Source organism: Peromyscus leucopus, chromosome 6, assembly GCF_004664715.2.
Source record: "Peromyscus leucopus breed LL Stock chromosome 6, UCI_PerLeu_2.1, whole genome shotgun sequence".
NCBI classification, from domain to species: domain Eukaryota; kingdom Metazoa; phylum Chordata; class Mammalia; order Rodentia; family Cricetidae; genus Peromyscus; species Peromyscus leucopus.
In genome coordinates this window covers 123,702,324-123,715,627 of record NC_051068.1, presented here as the reverse complement: position 1 = coordinate 123,715,627, position 13,304 = coordinate 123,702,324, and the positions used below count along the sequence as shown (strand labels likewise).

General features: G+C 44.4%; 1 protein-coding gene across 2 annotated transcripts in view; it reads left to right on the top strand.

The window, feature by feature from the left end:
* Ak5 (adenylate kinase 5) overlaps positions 1-13,304 on the top strand; it is a 198,722-nt gene that overhangs the window by 153,411 nt on the left and 32,007 nt on the right. For both annotated transcript variants that reach the window (XM_028879169.2, XM_028879170.2), the window contains 2 exons: positions 4,491-4,533; positions 7,793-7,837. In XM_028879169.2, coding sequence (XP_028735002.1) covers positions 4,491-4,533; positions 7,793-7,837 — 88 coding nt within the window. The remainder of the gene's footprint in view (positions 1-4,490; positions 4,534-7,792; positions 7,838-13,304) is intronic.

Genomic DNA, 13,304 nt, shown 5'->3' with positions numbered 1-13,304 from the left:
GAAAATAGGCTATCCCATAGCAGGTCCCCTTAAACTTTAGTTTAAGGCTATGGAAAGTCACCTTGCCTCATTGTACCCATAAAGCCTAACTCCTCAATGCAGACTCAAAGTGACAAAAGGCTGGCTATAAGAATCAATGCTGTGACACAAAGAAGTGTCCACAGCACTCAAGAGAATCTTGGTGGTCAGAGCAGTGGGACTTCTCCAGTCTCACCTCAGTGGAGATGCAACCTCAGTGCAACCGAGCATAAACAACCCCTCAGATGGTCCAGAATGAGACCACACCTCCTCTCATTGTCCAGCAGATATCCCCAAATTAGCACCTCTCCTGTAGAACATACCGAGTGTGGGAAGAGGCATGACTGCACCTCCAGAGACCCCTAGCATCCTGTTCACTAAAGCATGCTTCCTTTCACCCCTCATGAGTGTGTGTGTGTGTGCGCGTGCATGCGTGCGTGCGTGCGTGTGTGTGTGCGTGCGTGTGTGTGTGTGTGTGTGTGTGTGTGTGTGTATGTGTGTGTGTAGAAGGCCAGATTTCTTTCCTTTTCCTTCCCTCCTACTTCCTCTTCTCTCCTTTCTTTCCTTCCTCCCATTCTTTATTTCTTCCTGCTCAGTACTAGAGACTGAACCCAGGCCCATGAGAAAAGAGCTCTACCATAGAACTATATACCCAACCCAAATAAACACTCTCTTTGCAATGTCTGGATTCTAAACTCTGGACCATCTGCATGCCAGGAGAGTACTGTACCACTGAGCTACAATCCCAGCCCTTACCGTTGGTTGCTTAGTTGGGTGGTTAGCTGATTGATTGGTTCATTAGTTGGTTCATTTGTTTGTTCATTCATTGATTCATTGGTTCATTGGTTTGTTGGCTGGCTGGCTGGTTGGCTGGATGGATGGATGGATGGTTGGTTTGTTGGTTGTTGGTTGGTTGGTTGGTTGGTTGGTTTGCCTGGTTGGCTGGCTGGCTGGTTGATTGGTTGGTTGGTTTGCCTGGTTGGCTGGCTGGCTGGCTGGTTAGTTGATTGCCTGCCTGGCTGGTTGGTTGGTTGGTTGGTTGGTTGGTTGGTTTGCCTGGTTGGCTGGCTGGCTGGCTGGTTGGTTGGTTGATTGCCTGGCTGGCTGGCTGGTTGGCTGGCTGGCTGGTTGGTTGGTTGGTTGGTTGGTTTGCCTGGTTGGCTGGCTGGCTGGCTGGCTGGTTGGTTGATTGCCTGGCTGGCTGGCTGGCTGGTTGGTTGGTTGGTTGGTTGATTCATTGGCTGGCTAGCTGGTTGGTTGGTTGGTTGGTTTGCCTGGTTGGCTGGCTGACTTGGTTAGTTTGCTTGGTTGGCTGGTTCTGGATGGATGGATGGATGGATGGATGGATGGATGGATGGATGGATGGTTGGTTGGTTTGTTGGCTGGCTGGCTGGTTGACTGGCTGGTTGGTTGGTTCATGGCTGGTTTTGCTGTGAACTGAATGTGTGACTTCACAAATTCTAGGCAAAAGGTTGATTTTGTTTTATGGGGCTGAGAGTAAAAACTAGAGCCCTGAGTGCTCTAGGAAAGCGCTCTGCCACTGAGCCTATCATTTTATTTACAGAAGATTTCCCCTAGAAGTGTGAGATATACTGAGAATCACTGGAGAACTGTACCCTCAAACATTTCCTTCATCTGGGTTTTCATGCCTGTGCATGGCATTCCTAAGAACAAATAACAGTTCCTTCTATGCCCCAGAAACCTATTCACTACCAGTGAGCTAATAGAAATAAAGTGGGGTTCAGTCATAGCCTCGGAGCAAACAGCATAGATAGATGTGAATAAGAGCTAGGGATAAAAACAGGTCAAGCTCCAAAAGCCAACAGAGATGAGAAGGGCCCTGCTGCAGTGTTTTAGGAATTCAGATTAACTTTGATCAAACTCCCAAGACATGCTACTGTAAACAGGAAAGATGAGACACATCTCAGCCTGTCAGTGTATCATCCTATAATCTAAAAATACTGAAGAGTGAGGGGTGGGCTCAGTTTCCTCTTGACATCACCTAGATGTATCCAACAACTGTCTGACCAGTGGAGAGCAGGTTCTGATTAGCAGCCATTCTCTACCCAATGTTAGTAACCCTCCTACTGTGTGTGCATTTTGGGCAAGCATTTCCATTGTTCCAGAAGAGTCAGACGCATGGCTTCCCTATAAGCTACCCCGAGGCAGAAAATTCTGCAAAAGTGTGAATGGTTTTGCTCTCAGAACAGTGCAGGGGTAACAGCTCAGCAGAATGGGGGTCCTGCTCCATCCGAGCTTTCTTGATCCTGGAGGGAGCTCCAGAGCTCCGTCTGTATCATAGAGTCATCCCAGTTCACAGGCACAGACTGCTGATCCTGAGTGCTAAGGCCAGAAGGTCCAGAAAGCAATAGAAGACTACCAACCCCACCATGGTTGCTCTGCTGATGGGACTAAATCTTTGGAGCTGCTCAAGATGGTGAAAGGCACAGGTCTCATTCCACCGCTGACTCCACCAAGGGCATGGTGGCATAGCCAGAGGACCCTCAGTTTCTTCGTCTTCAGAACAGGAAGGGGGAGAGAATGGCAGGAATGGATGAAATCATGGTCATTGCCCTACTGTGAAAGTGGCGGATTCAATAAGAGAACTATTGGGAATGAATGTGCCTTAGGAGTTCTGAGGTTGTTTCCCTTCACAGAGAGGATAAATGAATGTGAATGTGTCCCTGAACGACCACTCTGCTAAGCATCCTCTCTTACTGCAGTATCTCCAGAGACGGGGCAATCTAAGAAGACAAGCAGTAAAGATGCCCAAAGGCTCCAGTCTAACAAGGTGTCAAGGCCCTGTACGAAGACAAAGTATTTTCCATGCAGGCTGCCCCAGGGGTCCGTGTGACCAGCCGACCTCATTGAACTGACTCTGGCATTTGAGAGAATTAAATGTGAAATACTGGGGAAGTGCCATGGACACTGTCCTTGCAGAATGCTGTAACCTCTACAGAAACCAGCTTGGCAAAAATCTATCACAATTATAAATACATTTAATCTGTGACCACAAATTTGCAATCCTAGAACTTGCCCTGCAGGAATATTTGTGTGGAGTGGTATTTATATGAATTTATTCTCTGAGCCATCTTCCCTGAAACAGTCTAAGAGTGAGAACAGCTCTGCTCATCAATAAAGAACTGGTTAAAAAATTAATTATAGTCCCAATCACAAAACAGAACACTGTGCAACCAAGGATACTATGCTGGAAACATGCTGGATTGATAGAAATTTACCCAGAATGCACTGCAAAAATAGAAGAACAGCATACACATACATACACACATACACACACACACACACACACACACACACACACCACCCACATTTAAATTCAAGTGCATCCTTAGATATCTGGAAATCACTTTTTCCGGGTACCTGGAAAGAAACATCTATATGTGGTGTTCTAGCATCGTTTCTGTTGCTGTGAAAAAATGCCGTGACTAAAAGCAACATTGGAGAGGAAAGGGTTTCTTCAGCTTACGATTCCAGGCTTAAGTCCACCATTGAGAAGTCAAACGTTCAGTCATATCACATCCATGGTCAAGAGCAGAGAGAAACAAAAGCCACACAGTTGCTTGCTTGCTTTTTAGTTGGCCTTCTTAGGTAGTTCAGGGCTCAACCTAGGAAATGGTGCCTCCCACAGTGGACTAAATCTTACTGATCAATTAAGAATCAAAACAGTTCCTTACAGATACGTCCAGTGGTCAACTCCATCTAAATAATATCTATTAAGACTCTTCCCAGAGATGATTCTAGACTGTGTCAAGTTGACAGTTAAAACTACCCTGCACATGTGGTAAGCTAGGAAGCAGGAAAATAAGACAGGCAGGGATGTAGGTGGTGATGAGAGTTCTCAACACATGACTCTGCATAAACAATTCCCCCAGATACACTGGGCTTCTCTGCAAGGAAAACAGTCATCTAGCCAAAGGTCAAGTGAACGCTTTACAGACAAACATCAGAAAAAAAGAATGATCATTTCGTCTTTCCACATTATGCTCAGGAACTAACAAACTGTAACTATGGCCAGGGACAGTGAGGCTCACATCAAAAGTGCTCACTACCTGGCCCTTCACTGAAAAATTTGCCAACATCGACTTTAAATTAGGGGATGTCCACAAAACAGCTGTGACCAAGCCTATTCATTAGCTTCTAACATGGAAGAATTTTGTCTTCTTGAAGCCAGCTCTTCTGTCCACCATAATTTATGCACCAAAAGAATGAGACTGGATCTGTACCATTGCCTGCAGACCATGAACTCGAGGACAGATGGGCCCAGCTTGCCTTCAGCTTTGCCCCTTACCACTGCGTGCCTTGCAACAATGTAACCCCTGAAACTCTGTTACTCATCTGGACAGTTCTTCCCTTAATGGGGTTGTTTCAAATGTCAAGCATTTAATGTTAGCAAGGAGCTTAAACATATCTGTTAATGTTACCCTCTAACGCTATGATTATTTTTAAAACAGGGTGACGATCAACTAAATGTGTTTGGAGAGGACACCATGGGAGGTGAGTTTCCTTTGCTAATCAGAACACATCGATTCAAATTTGCTTTCTTTGTTTAACACCAACTAAGATTAAAAACAACAGTGTGCTTTCCCCTGGCCAGTGAACATGAGTTATCCTGATGAGGAGCCAAAGGGAATCATTACTAAGAGAAGCATCTCCTAACTGCCCAGAGAACATGACTCCCGAGCAACTCAGTGAGAAGGGGATGTCAAGATGTTTGGGACACACTCACTGTCCTATCCCCACCAGAAGTCACACGTGTTACAGTGTAGCAAGGTCACATGGTAAAGAGTAATGTTCTTCAGCTCGGTTGGAACATAGAAGATTCAAAGTGGTAGTAACAGACAGTGAGGTTTATCTGAGGTGCAATTATGGCTAATTGAGTTGGAAACAGAATTTTTTTTTTCCCAAATAGCAATTACTGAACTGCGGTGTCCTTCTGGGAGCCAACCCAACACAAAGAGTGCTACTTTGTCATTTTTATCATGTTAAAAGTTTCTCAAAGAACTAGAGAGTGCTAGAGAGTGTCTAACATGCTCATAGCCATGGGCTCAATCTCTAGACTTCCATAACCTAAATATGATGGTGCACACCTGAAATCCCAATATTTAACAGGTGGAGCCAGAAGGATTATGAGTTCAAGATTATCCTCAGCTACATAGTAAGTTGGAGGCTAGCCTGGGATACATGAGACCATATCTCAAAAACAGTCACTTAAAAACTAAAATATCTACTCCATGCTAGCTATATGTGGAGCTGAAAATAGATCAAATTTAATAGTGTTTATAAAAGATGAGCTTCATAATTGCCTAAGTTAATACATTCTATCCTGTCTACTTGGGGAAAAAAAAGTCACCATGGTTTGTGGAAACAGGTGTATAGTATTGGCTGTAACTCACACAAGTGATTTGGCTTTTTAAATAACCCCAGCTCTAATTCCCCATTGGTCCATGAAGGGCTAGATAAACTGTTATTTGATGAGAACAGAAACAGCAGTTGTGTGAAAATAACAGTCACCAAATGATTGTGGCGAAACCCAGAATCATGAGCTGAAATAGAGCCATCACTCGGCCTGCCCACAGCCAGCTCGGTCTCAGCTGCATGTGGGATGGATGGCTGCTCTAGGAAGTTTCCTCTATCCCTGGTTATAACATCAGCACACTCACCGTAGAAGCATTTTAAAGTAGAAAACTAGAACCATCTAAAACCTTATGACCGACGACATTCGTGCCTACTGGTCTAGCCTGCCTCACTTCGGTATATCGTCTTCGTCTTATTTTTACCCTGATGAGAATCTATGTGTATGTATAAATATCATCACACTTTTTTAACATATTGTTATATAAGCATGTTCCCAAGTCACTAAAAATTATTTATACAACTTAGTAATTACTACATTGTATGAATATATGATTATCAACTAAAAAATAATTTTTGAACTGAAATAGGGTATAGCCATATGAGCTCTCCTGAAAAATAACCAAAATAACCACAATAAATGTGGCCACCTTCTTAAATTGCAAATATGTTCAAAGATGCCCAGGTAAGCTGGGATGCTGCAGAACATGTGAGGAATGCTCTGTATCTGACTTAATAGAAAATTCCAGATACCAGCTGAACCATGGCACAGGCCTCTAATCCCAGATGTTCAGGGGGCTGAGTCAGAATATTCAAAGTTCAGTGCCAGCCTAAACTACAGGGTGAATTCAAGGCTAACCTGCACCACTTAGTAAGACCCCCCACCCCAAATTAAAAAGTAAAATCCAAAGGACTGGGATAGGCTGAATAAATGATTCCACAGCTAAGAGTACTGTCTACTCTAGCAGAGAACCTGGGTTCAGCTCCCAGCATCCGTATGGAGGCTCACAGCCATCAACTCTAGTTCCAGGGGACCTGACACCCTTTTCTGACTTCTGTGGGTACCATGCACACATGTGGTGCACATGAGCAAGATAAGGATATAAAGTAAAAATAATAATAATAAACTGTAAGGGCTGGGGATAGCTCAGCAGGTGACTCCTTGCTTAGCATGTGTGAAACCTCAAGTTCCATATGCCAAAAAAACACACAATCACAATCTCTCTCCCTGTCCCCCAAAACCCCACATCCCTCCACTGTGCAGGTCAAGCCTGTGCTTGTGGGACCAGAAATGTAGCACGTGTCTCCTCGCCCCTGAGGTTCCCATTCTAACACTTGCCAATCCAGAATCACTTAGGATTTCACTAACTCCAGATGTTTTCACACTTTTCCCTATCTTGAATCATTTCTCCTTAAAGCAGTGGTTCCCCAAATTCAGACTTTGTTTTCACTGTCATGATTATTGCTATGTACTACTGATTCTATTTATTACTTGTTCGGTCCTGTTCTACAATCTGACTCATGAATAATAAATTAATATTGATATTTTAAAGGAAAATTTACATCACAACTTAAAATAGAAAGTGGCATTGTCTATTCTAGCTATAAACTATTCTTGTCTTCTAGACATCTTGCTGTTAATTTCTCCTTTATTCAGCAGGATGGTTGCAGATGTGAAGTACTGGGTCAGGGTGGGGCGGATCTGAAAGGAGGAGGAGAGGAGTGGGAATGACTTCAGTCAAACACAATGTGTGCAGATGTGAAACCCTTGAAAAAGAGAAGTGCAGGGTTGGGGACTTAGCTCAGTGGTAGAGCGCTTGCCTAGCAAGTGCAAGGCCCTGGATTTGATCCTCAGCTCTAAAAAAGAAAAGAAAAGAAAAAAGATAAGTGCTACATTTTAAAGTGAAAGAACAAACAGGGATATTTAAGGAAACTTAAATATAAAGTTTAAGATTGGCTTTATATGTAGGCATAGTGCACACCTGTGATCCCAACATCAGGGAGCTGAGGCAAAAAGAGTGGAGAGTTTGAAGTCCAGCTGAGTTTGAGGCCAGCTTGGGACACACAGAGAGACCCTGTCTCAAAAACAAACAAACAAACAATCTCCAAACCAAAAAACAAGCAAAAATGTTGGCTTTCCTTGTGAGTCACACTATTTGATGATGTCAGTTTTACACTTAGAATTAAAAGTCTGTATTAACTAAAAATACTGGGTCTGGGGGAAAGCCAACACCGTCACTACCATCTGTTTATCACTATTTATTTATTTATTTATTTATTTATTTATTTATTTATTTTTATTTATTTATTCCTTGTGAACTCAACTCTGCAGAACATGAGTAGAGTCAGGGCTTCAGTGCACTATTTCTTGCCAATAATTTAAATTATTCTTATTTTAAAGGCTTAATGGAGGATTTGAGAAAATGTAAAATTATTTTCCTGATGGGTGAGTAACAGCTCTCAACTTTTCTAATAGAGTTGCTAATAATATTGTAATAGCAGAAAAATTATATTCATCTCTCATTCTGTCCTGCTTTGAAATCATGTTCCTCTTTTGATCAAAATAATACCCCTGAGGTTTCCAGATGGTTGCGTGCATAAATAGGCGATCTAACTTTTTTTTTTTTTTTTGCCTTGTTGCTTTCCCGCATAGAAAAGGCAGGGCTGCAGGAGTGTCCGCCCCGGCTCAGCTCTATAGCAGAGGAATGCATTGCAAGGCCAAAGGGGATGCTGTGTGTCAGGGTCCAACGCTCCCCATTGCTGTTGGCTGTCAACCCTCTACTTAAGCCAAATGTGTGGCGACCACACGTGAAAACATCCCTCCCTCACCACATGCTGTATTCTGCACAGCTCACAGTCGAAATAGTCTAGTCTGGGGCTGGGTGTGCAGCCCAAGGCTAAAGCACTTGCCTAAAATATGTGGAGTCTTGGACTTGATCCCCAATAGCGCACACATACATACATACACACACACACACACACACACACACACACACACACACACACACACACACACCAAAAAAAATCATTTCTTTAGTGTCCTAGTAGAACGATACTTTCTAACAAGATGTGGGGAAAATGCCAGAGGATTCATACCTTCTGTGCACCGGCCATGCTCCAGGTTACCTTAGATGATCCTCAAACAACGCCATAGTTGGGTGGTCCAGCCTTATTCCATCTCTCCTACACAGACAAGAAAGCGACACTCAGTTAAGGGACTTGGCCAAGATCATGGAGTAGAGATCAGCTTTACTTGTGGACAGGAATAAACTGGTTTTGCAACAGTTTAAATGTGGGGAGGAGCTGGAGGGTGGCTTAGTGACAAGAGATCTTCCCAGTGATGTTCAAGGTCTTGGGTTCAGTCTCCAACCCTCTCCAAAATTTGTCAGGTCGGCAGAATGCCTCCCAAAAGTTACACTTTCCTGTTTATTATTCAAGTATGTGTGTATGTATGTGTGTATATATATATATTATGTATGTATATGTATGCACACACACACACACACACACATATATATATTAGCAAGTACCCACACCTTGTCCATTTTCTATTAAAGTATCTATCTATACTTATAAATAGTGACAGATCTCCTACCTCTTCAAGAATGGGAAAACAATGGTGTCTTCTTTTGCTAGAGTTTTCCTGCCTGGCCCACAGTCAGGACAAATCTCTGTCACCCGCCAATCCCACAGCTGCTTAGACCCAACCAAGTAAACACAGAGACTTATATTGCTTACAAACTGTATGGCCATGGCAGGCTTCTTGCTAACTGTTCTTACAGCTTAAGTTAATCAGTTTCCATAAATCTATACCTTGCCATGTGGCTCATGGCTTACTGGCATCTTCACATGCTGCTCGTCATGGCAGCGGCTGGCAGTGTCTCCCTTCCCCTTCCTGTTCTCTCCTTTCTCCTCTCTTAGTCCCACCTATACTTCCTGACTGGCCACTGGCCAATCAGTGTTTTATTTACTGACCAATCAGAGCAACACATTTGACATACAGACCATCCTACAGCAGTCTTCCCCAGAGAAATGCAATCAGATCAACTTCTAGACATGTGTGCTGACTTTAGGATACCACCTTGGGCACCTCGGGGGTAAATCTCCTTCATTGTCAGGTGGGGAGGATGGAGCCCAGAGAAGTTGAGAGACTGGTCAAAGTCACTCGGTTACCTGGTGGCAGTCTGGAGACAAGGATCTGTGACTACATCTCCCTGTGCCAGGTTCTCACCCTCATCACACTGTAACTGTCTGAGGGGACTGTGGCTGGGATGGAGCCAGACACCCCATCCTAAGGAAGAGAGTGATTAACTGATCACTTCCCCAGAGAAGTGTTCCTAAGAGTTAAAAAGCAGAAAGGAGCAGTCTGGGTGAAGCCTTGAGAGATCACGTGGGTAACGACCACAGGACAGCTTCCCTGAGGAGGCCATGTTGAGCAGAGGAGGAGGAGGTGGAAGGGCCTCATGGGAGGAGGCAGAAGGGAAACTCCAGCTGAGAACAGCATGTGTCTGTGAGACTCCTGAGATTTACAGGCTCGTTAGGGCTCCTTTGCTTGCCTCTAGTGGTCCTTAGCCATCAGTTCTCCCATACTTGTTTTGTATTTTTCTCAGGAAGTAAAAGTGTATTTCTTAACCTTTACTGAATATCTTAAATTCAAAGAAAAATAGGTCCTGCTTATGGCTTACTGAAATTTTAAGTCTGTTTCCTAGGCATGAAGGCTTCCTTATACCATAATATATTCTAGTCTCTGTTCAGATTTTGTATTAGAAACCAAATTAGGGAAAGGAGAGATCCTTTAAAGTTGATAATCTAGAAACTCAAATCCTTCATTATCATGTGGTTTTAATAATGTGATTCTCTAAAAGCTTGTAACAATAATACAGCATGGCTTCTCGTTACCATTACCACCTCTGGCAATATTATTTCCAATTTTCCCACTGCTGTGACTCAATGATTATCACTTGGAAATGCATTGTCAAATGTCGCTCTGTGGTCTGGGCATAGCCGAAAACCTCGGCTCGCCTGTCCCAAAGCCCTGTGCCCTTCAGAGAGTCAGAGAACACAGTGTGGAGTCACAGACAGCAAGACTGAACACGAGACCCTCCAGGTCCTCAGACCTCTCAGGCCCTCTTTCCCTGAACAGAAGAATTTTCTCCGATCTGACCAAATTCTCCTGTTTTTCTACTTATTGGTCAGCCGCTGTGCTGCTTAGGAAAATAAAACAATTTCCAGTTTAGACAGAAGGGACAAAGCCACTCTGATACAGGGAACTGACTTCTCTTTTCTGAGACAGCTATTAAAATTGAGGCCTAGGGTGTAAATACCCTGTGAAAACAGCAAAATGGCTGTATTATCACAGGTCAGTCTGAGGTCATAAAGTCCCTGAGAATACAAAGGGACAGCCAGAGCTGTCTGGGTAAATTTTCACAGAGCCACAGGATGTCAATGGTACAAATGTGGTTCTGTCTACAGAAGGCTAGTGGGCAGGAGAGCTGCCTCAATTGGTAGAATGCTTGCCTAGCACGCTCAAGGCCCTGGTTCAGTCCCCAGCACTGAAGGTAGAGGACCAAAAAGTCAAGGTCATCTTCGACTCCAAAGGACTTTGTGGATCGCCTAGGCTACATGAAACCATCTCAAGAAAAAAAAAAAAAATCCTGGATTGTGCCGTTTGCCATTAGCGTCTTAGCTCCAGCCAGAGCAGCAGCAGAACTGTAGAACCAGCAGCGCCTGGGTGGACATATTCACTGCTGTGCCTAAAACAGTTCATGTCCCAAACATTCTTGCCTGTATTCAAGTACCATCAGCTCCTGCAGAATGGCACAGGCCCGGCAGACTGTTCCCATTCCTGTATGCTGGCTGCTCCCAGCGTGTCCTTCCTGCTACATCCCCAGGTCAGGCTTTGACTGCAGCTCTGTCGTCCCTTGTCAGTCTGTTCCCCTGGAGATGGCCGGTCTCCCGTCACTCAAGGTCAGGCTTGACTTCCTGCTCCTGGAGGAAGTCTTTCCTAATCCCCAGCTCTGCTCCTTGGCGCTCCTTGTTCCTGGCGCATGGACCGCTCATTTGGATGGACTAGAACTAGTGAAAAAATAGATTTGTTGGAATAATGAATTCCTTAGGAAGTAGTGTAGTCTGTTTCCATAACAACCGACACAGCAATCAGGATTCCTGGACTAGAACTGGCAGGCAGGTTGCTGTGGCTGTGGCTATGGCTTGAGGTTGGTTATGTTCAGGTTAACTATGAGCTTCTATGATGCACAGTCCTCTCACTGAGAGCAGTGACTTCCCCCTAAGGCTGAGGCCCCGACCCCCTTAGGGCCTAAGCTGCTGTGGAGCAAGTGGGAATTCTCTCCACCACCCCAGTGGGAGGAATGCTCAGGGACAGTGTTCCCGCCTCACCAGAGGGGCAGGTGCAAGGATAAGCTTAGCTGACTCCTGACCCCTGCCGGAATATCACTGTTCTGCTGTTCCCGTTTGTAGAGAAGTACCTTTTCCAAAGACACAGACGCTGTCTCTGCAGGGAAAGCGAGCAGACCACATGGCTTTGTGGGGACTCCACAGGCTTTGGATACAGGAAGCTTTGCTCCATACAAGATGGGCCCGGCCACTCCTGAACACTGGGAGCCTTTGGAGAATGTGCTTCAAAGAGCTTCCCTGTGTCCCACCCAGGTGGCCTCCTGTTTTTCTTAACCTCCTCTACCACCCACCCTTCCTTCCTCCTTCCTCCTCCTCTTGAATGTTATCTTGCTATTGCCCAATCGATTTTTCCTTCTCCACTTTTCAATGTTGTCTGTGCCCAAAACATCACGTGATCTGAGTTCACATGGACTCACGAAGCCTTGACAGAAGTGCCGGCTATCAGTGTGTGGAAAACACATCTGGTTGATGGAGTGAGAGGCAATGCTAACGGCATAATGATGGAGCCACCACTCAACGCTGGAGCTTCCCGAGCGAGCGGCAGGACACAGATGGCCTTGTTTACGTTGGCATTGGTGCCGTGGGGAACTGTTTTTAAGGATTGTGATGGCAATCTTGATTGCCAACTTAATTGGGTTAATAAACACCTCTAGCTAGTCTGGGAGGGGTCTCCAAAGAGGATTGTTAGATCATGAGATCTCTGACCTAATCAGTGGAATTACTGAGGCTTTGGTAGATTCATAATAAGATGACATCATTGGGAGAGAGTGAAGGTGTAGGAGGCAGGACCTTGCAGGAGGAAGGAGTTCATGGGGACCTCTTCTGGGGGATTCCCGTACCCTTTTTCTCTGCTCCTTGGTTGCCATGATGAGAACTGTGCAGCTCTACCATGCTCTCATAACCATGATGGAGCAATCCCTCAGAAACTGTAGTCAATCTTCTGGCCTTTACGTTGCTTTTTATAGGTCTTTTGTCATAGCAGCAAGCCTAACTAACACAAGCCATCAGCTTTGGGAGTTATTCTGATAAGATTATGGTGTTTTTTTTTTTTTTTTAAGATTTATTTATTTATTATGTATACAGTGTTCTGTCTGCATGTATGCCTGCAGGCCAGAAGAGGGCACCAGATCTCATTACAGATGGTTGTGAGCCACCATGTGGTTCCTTGGAATTGAACTCAGGACCTCTGGAAGAGCAGCCAGTGTTCTAAGCCATCTCTCCAGCCCAGATTATGTGTTATTATATTCCTTGTTAGCCACTACACACGGTCCTATTTATTTTCCTAGAGAATTGAGAATTTTTCCCGAAATTCAGTATTAAATGATTGTTATGACTTCATTACAACCCTGTTGTCTTTACATTGTTTCCTGTTATGAAAGGACTATGAGTTATCTTTCAGAAGTATCTACTTGGGGATCAGCATGAATATGTTGGTTTCACCAACCCATATGTTGATTTAAATCTGATATAAAACATTATGATGCTTTCCATTGAACCTC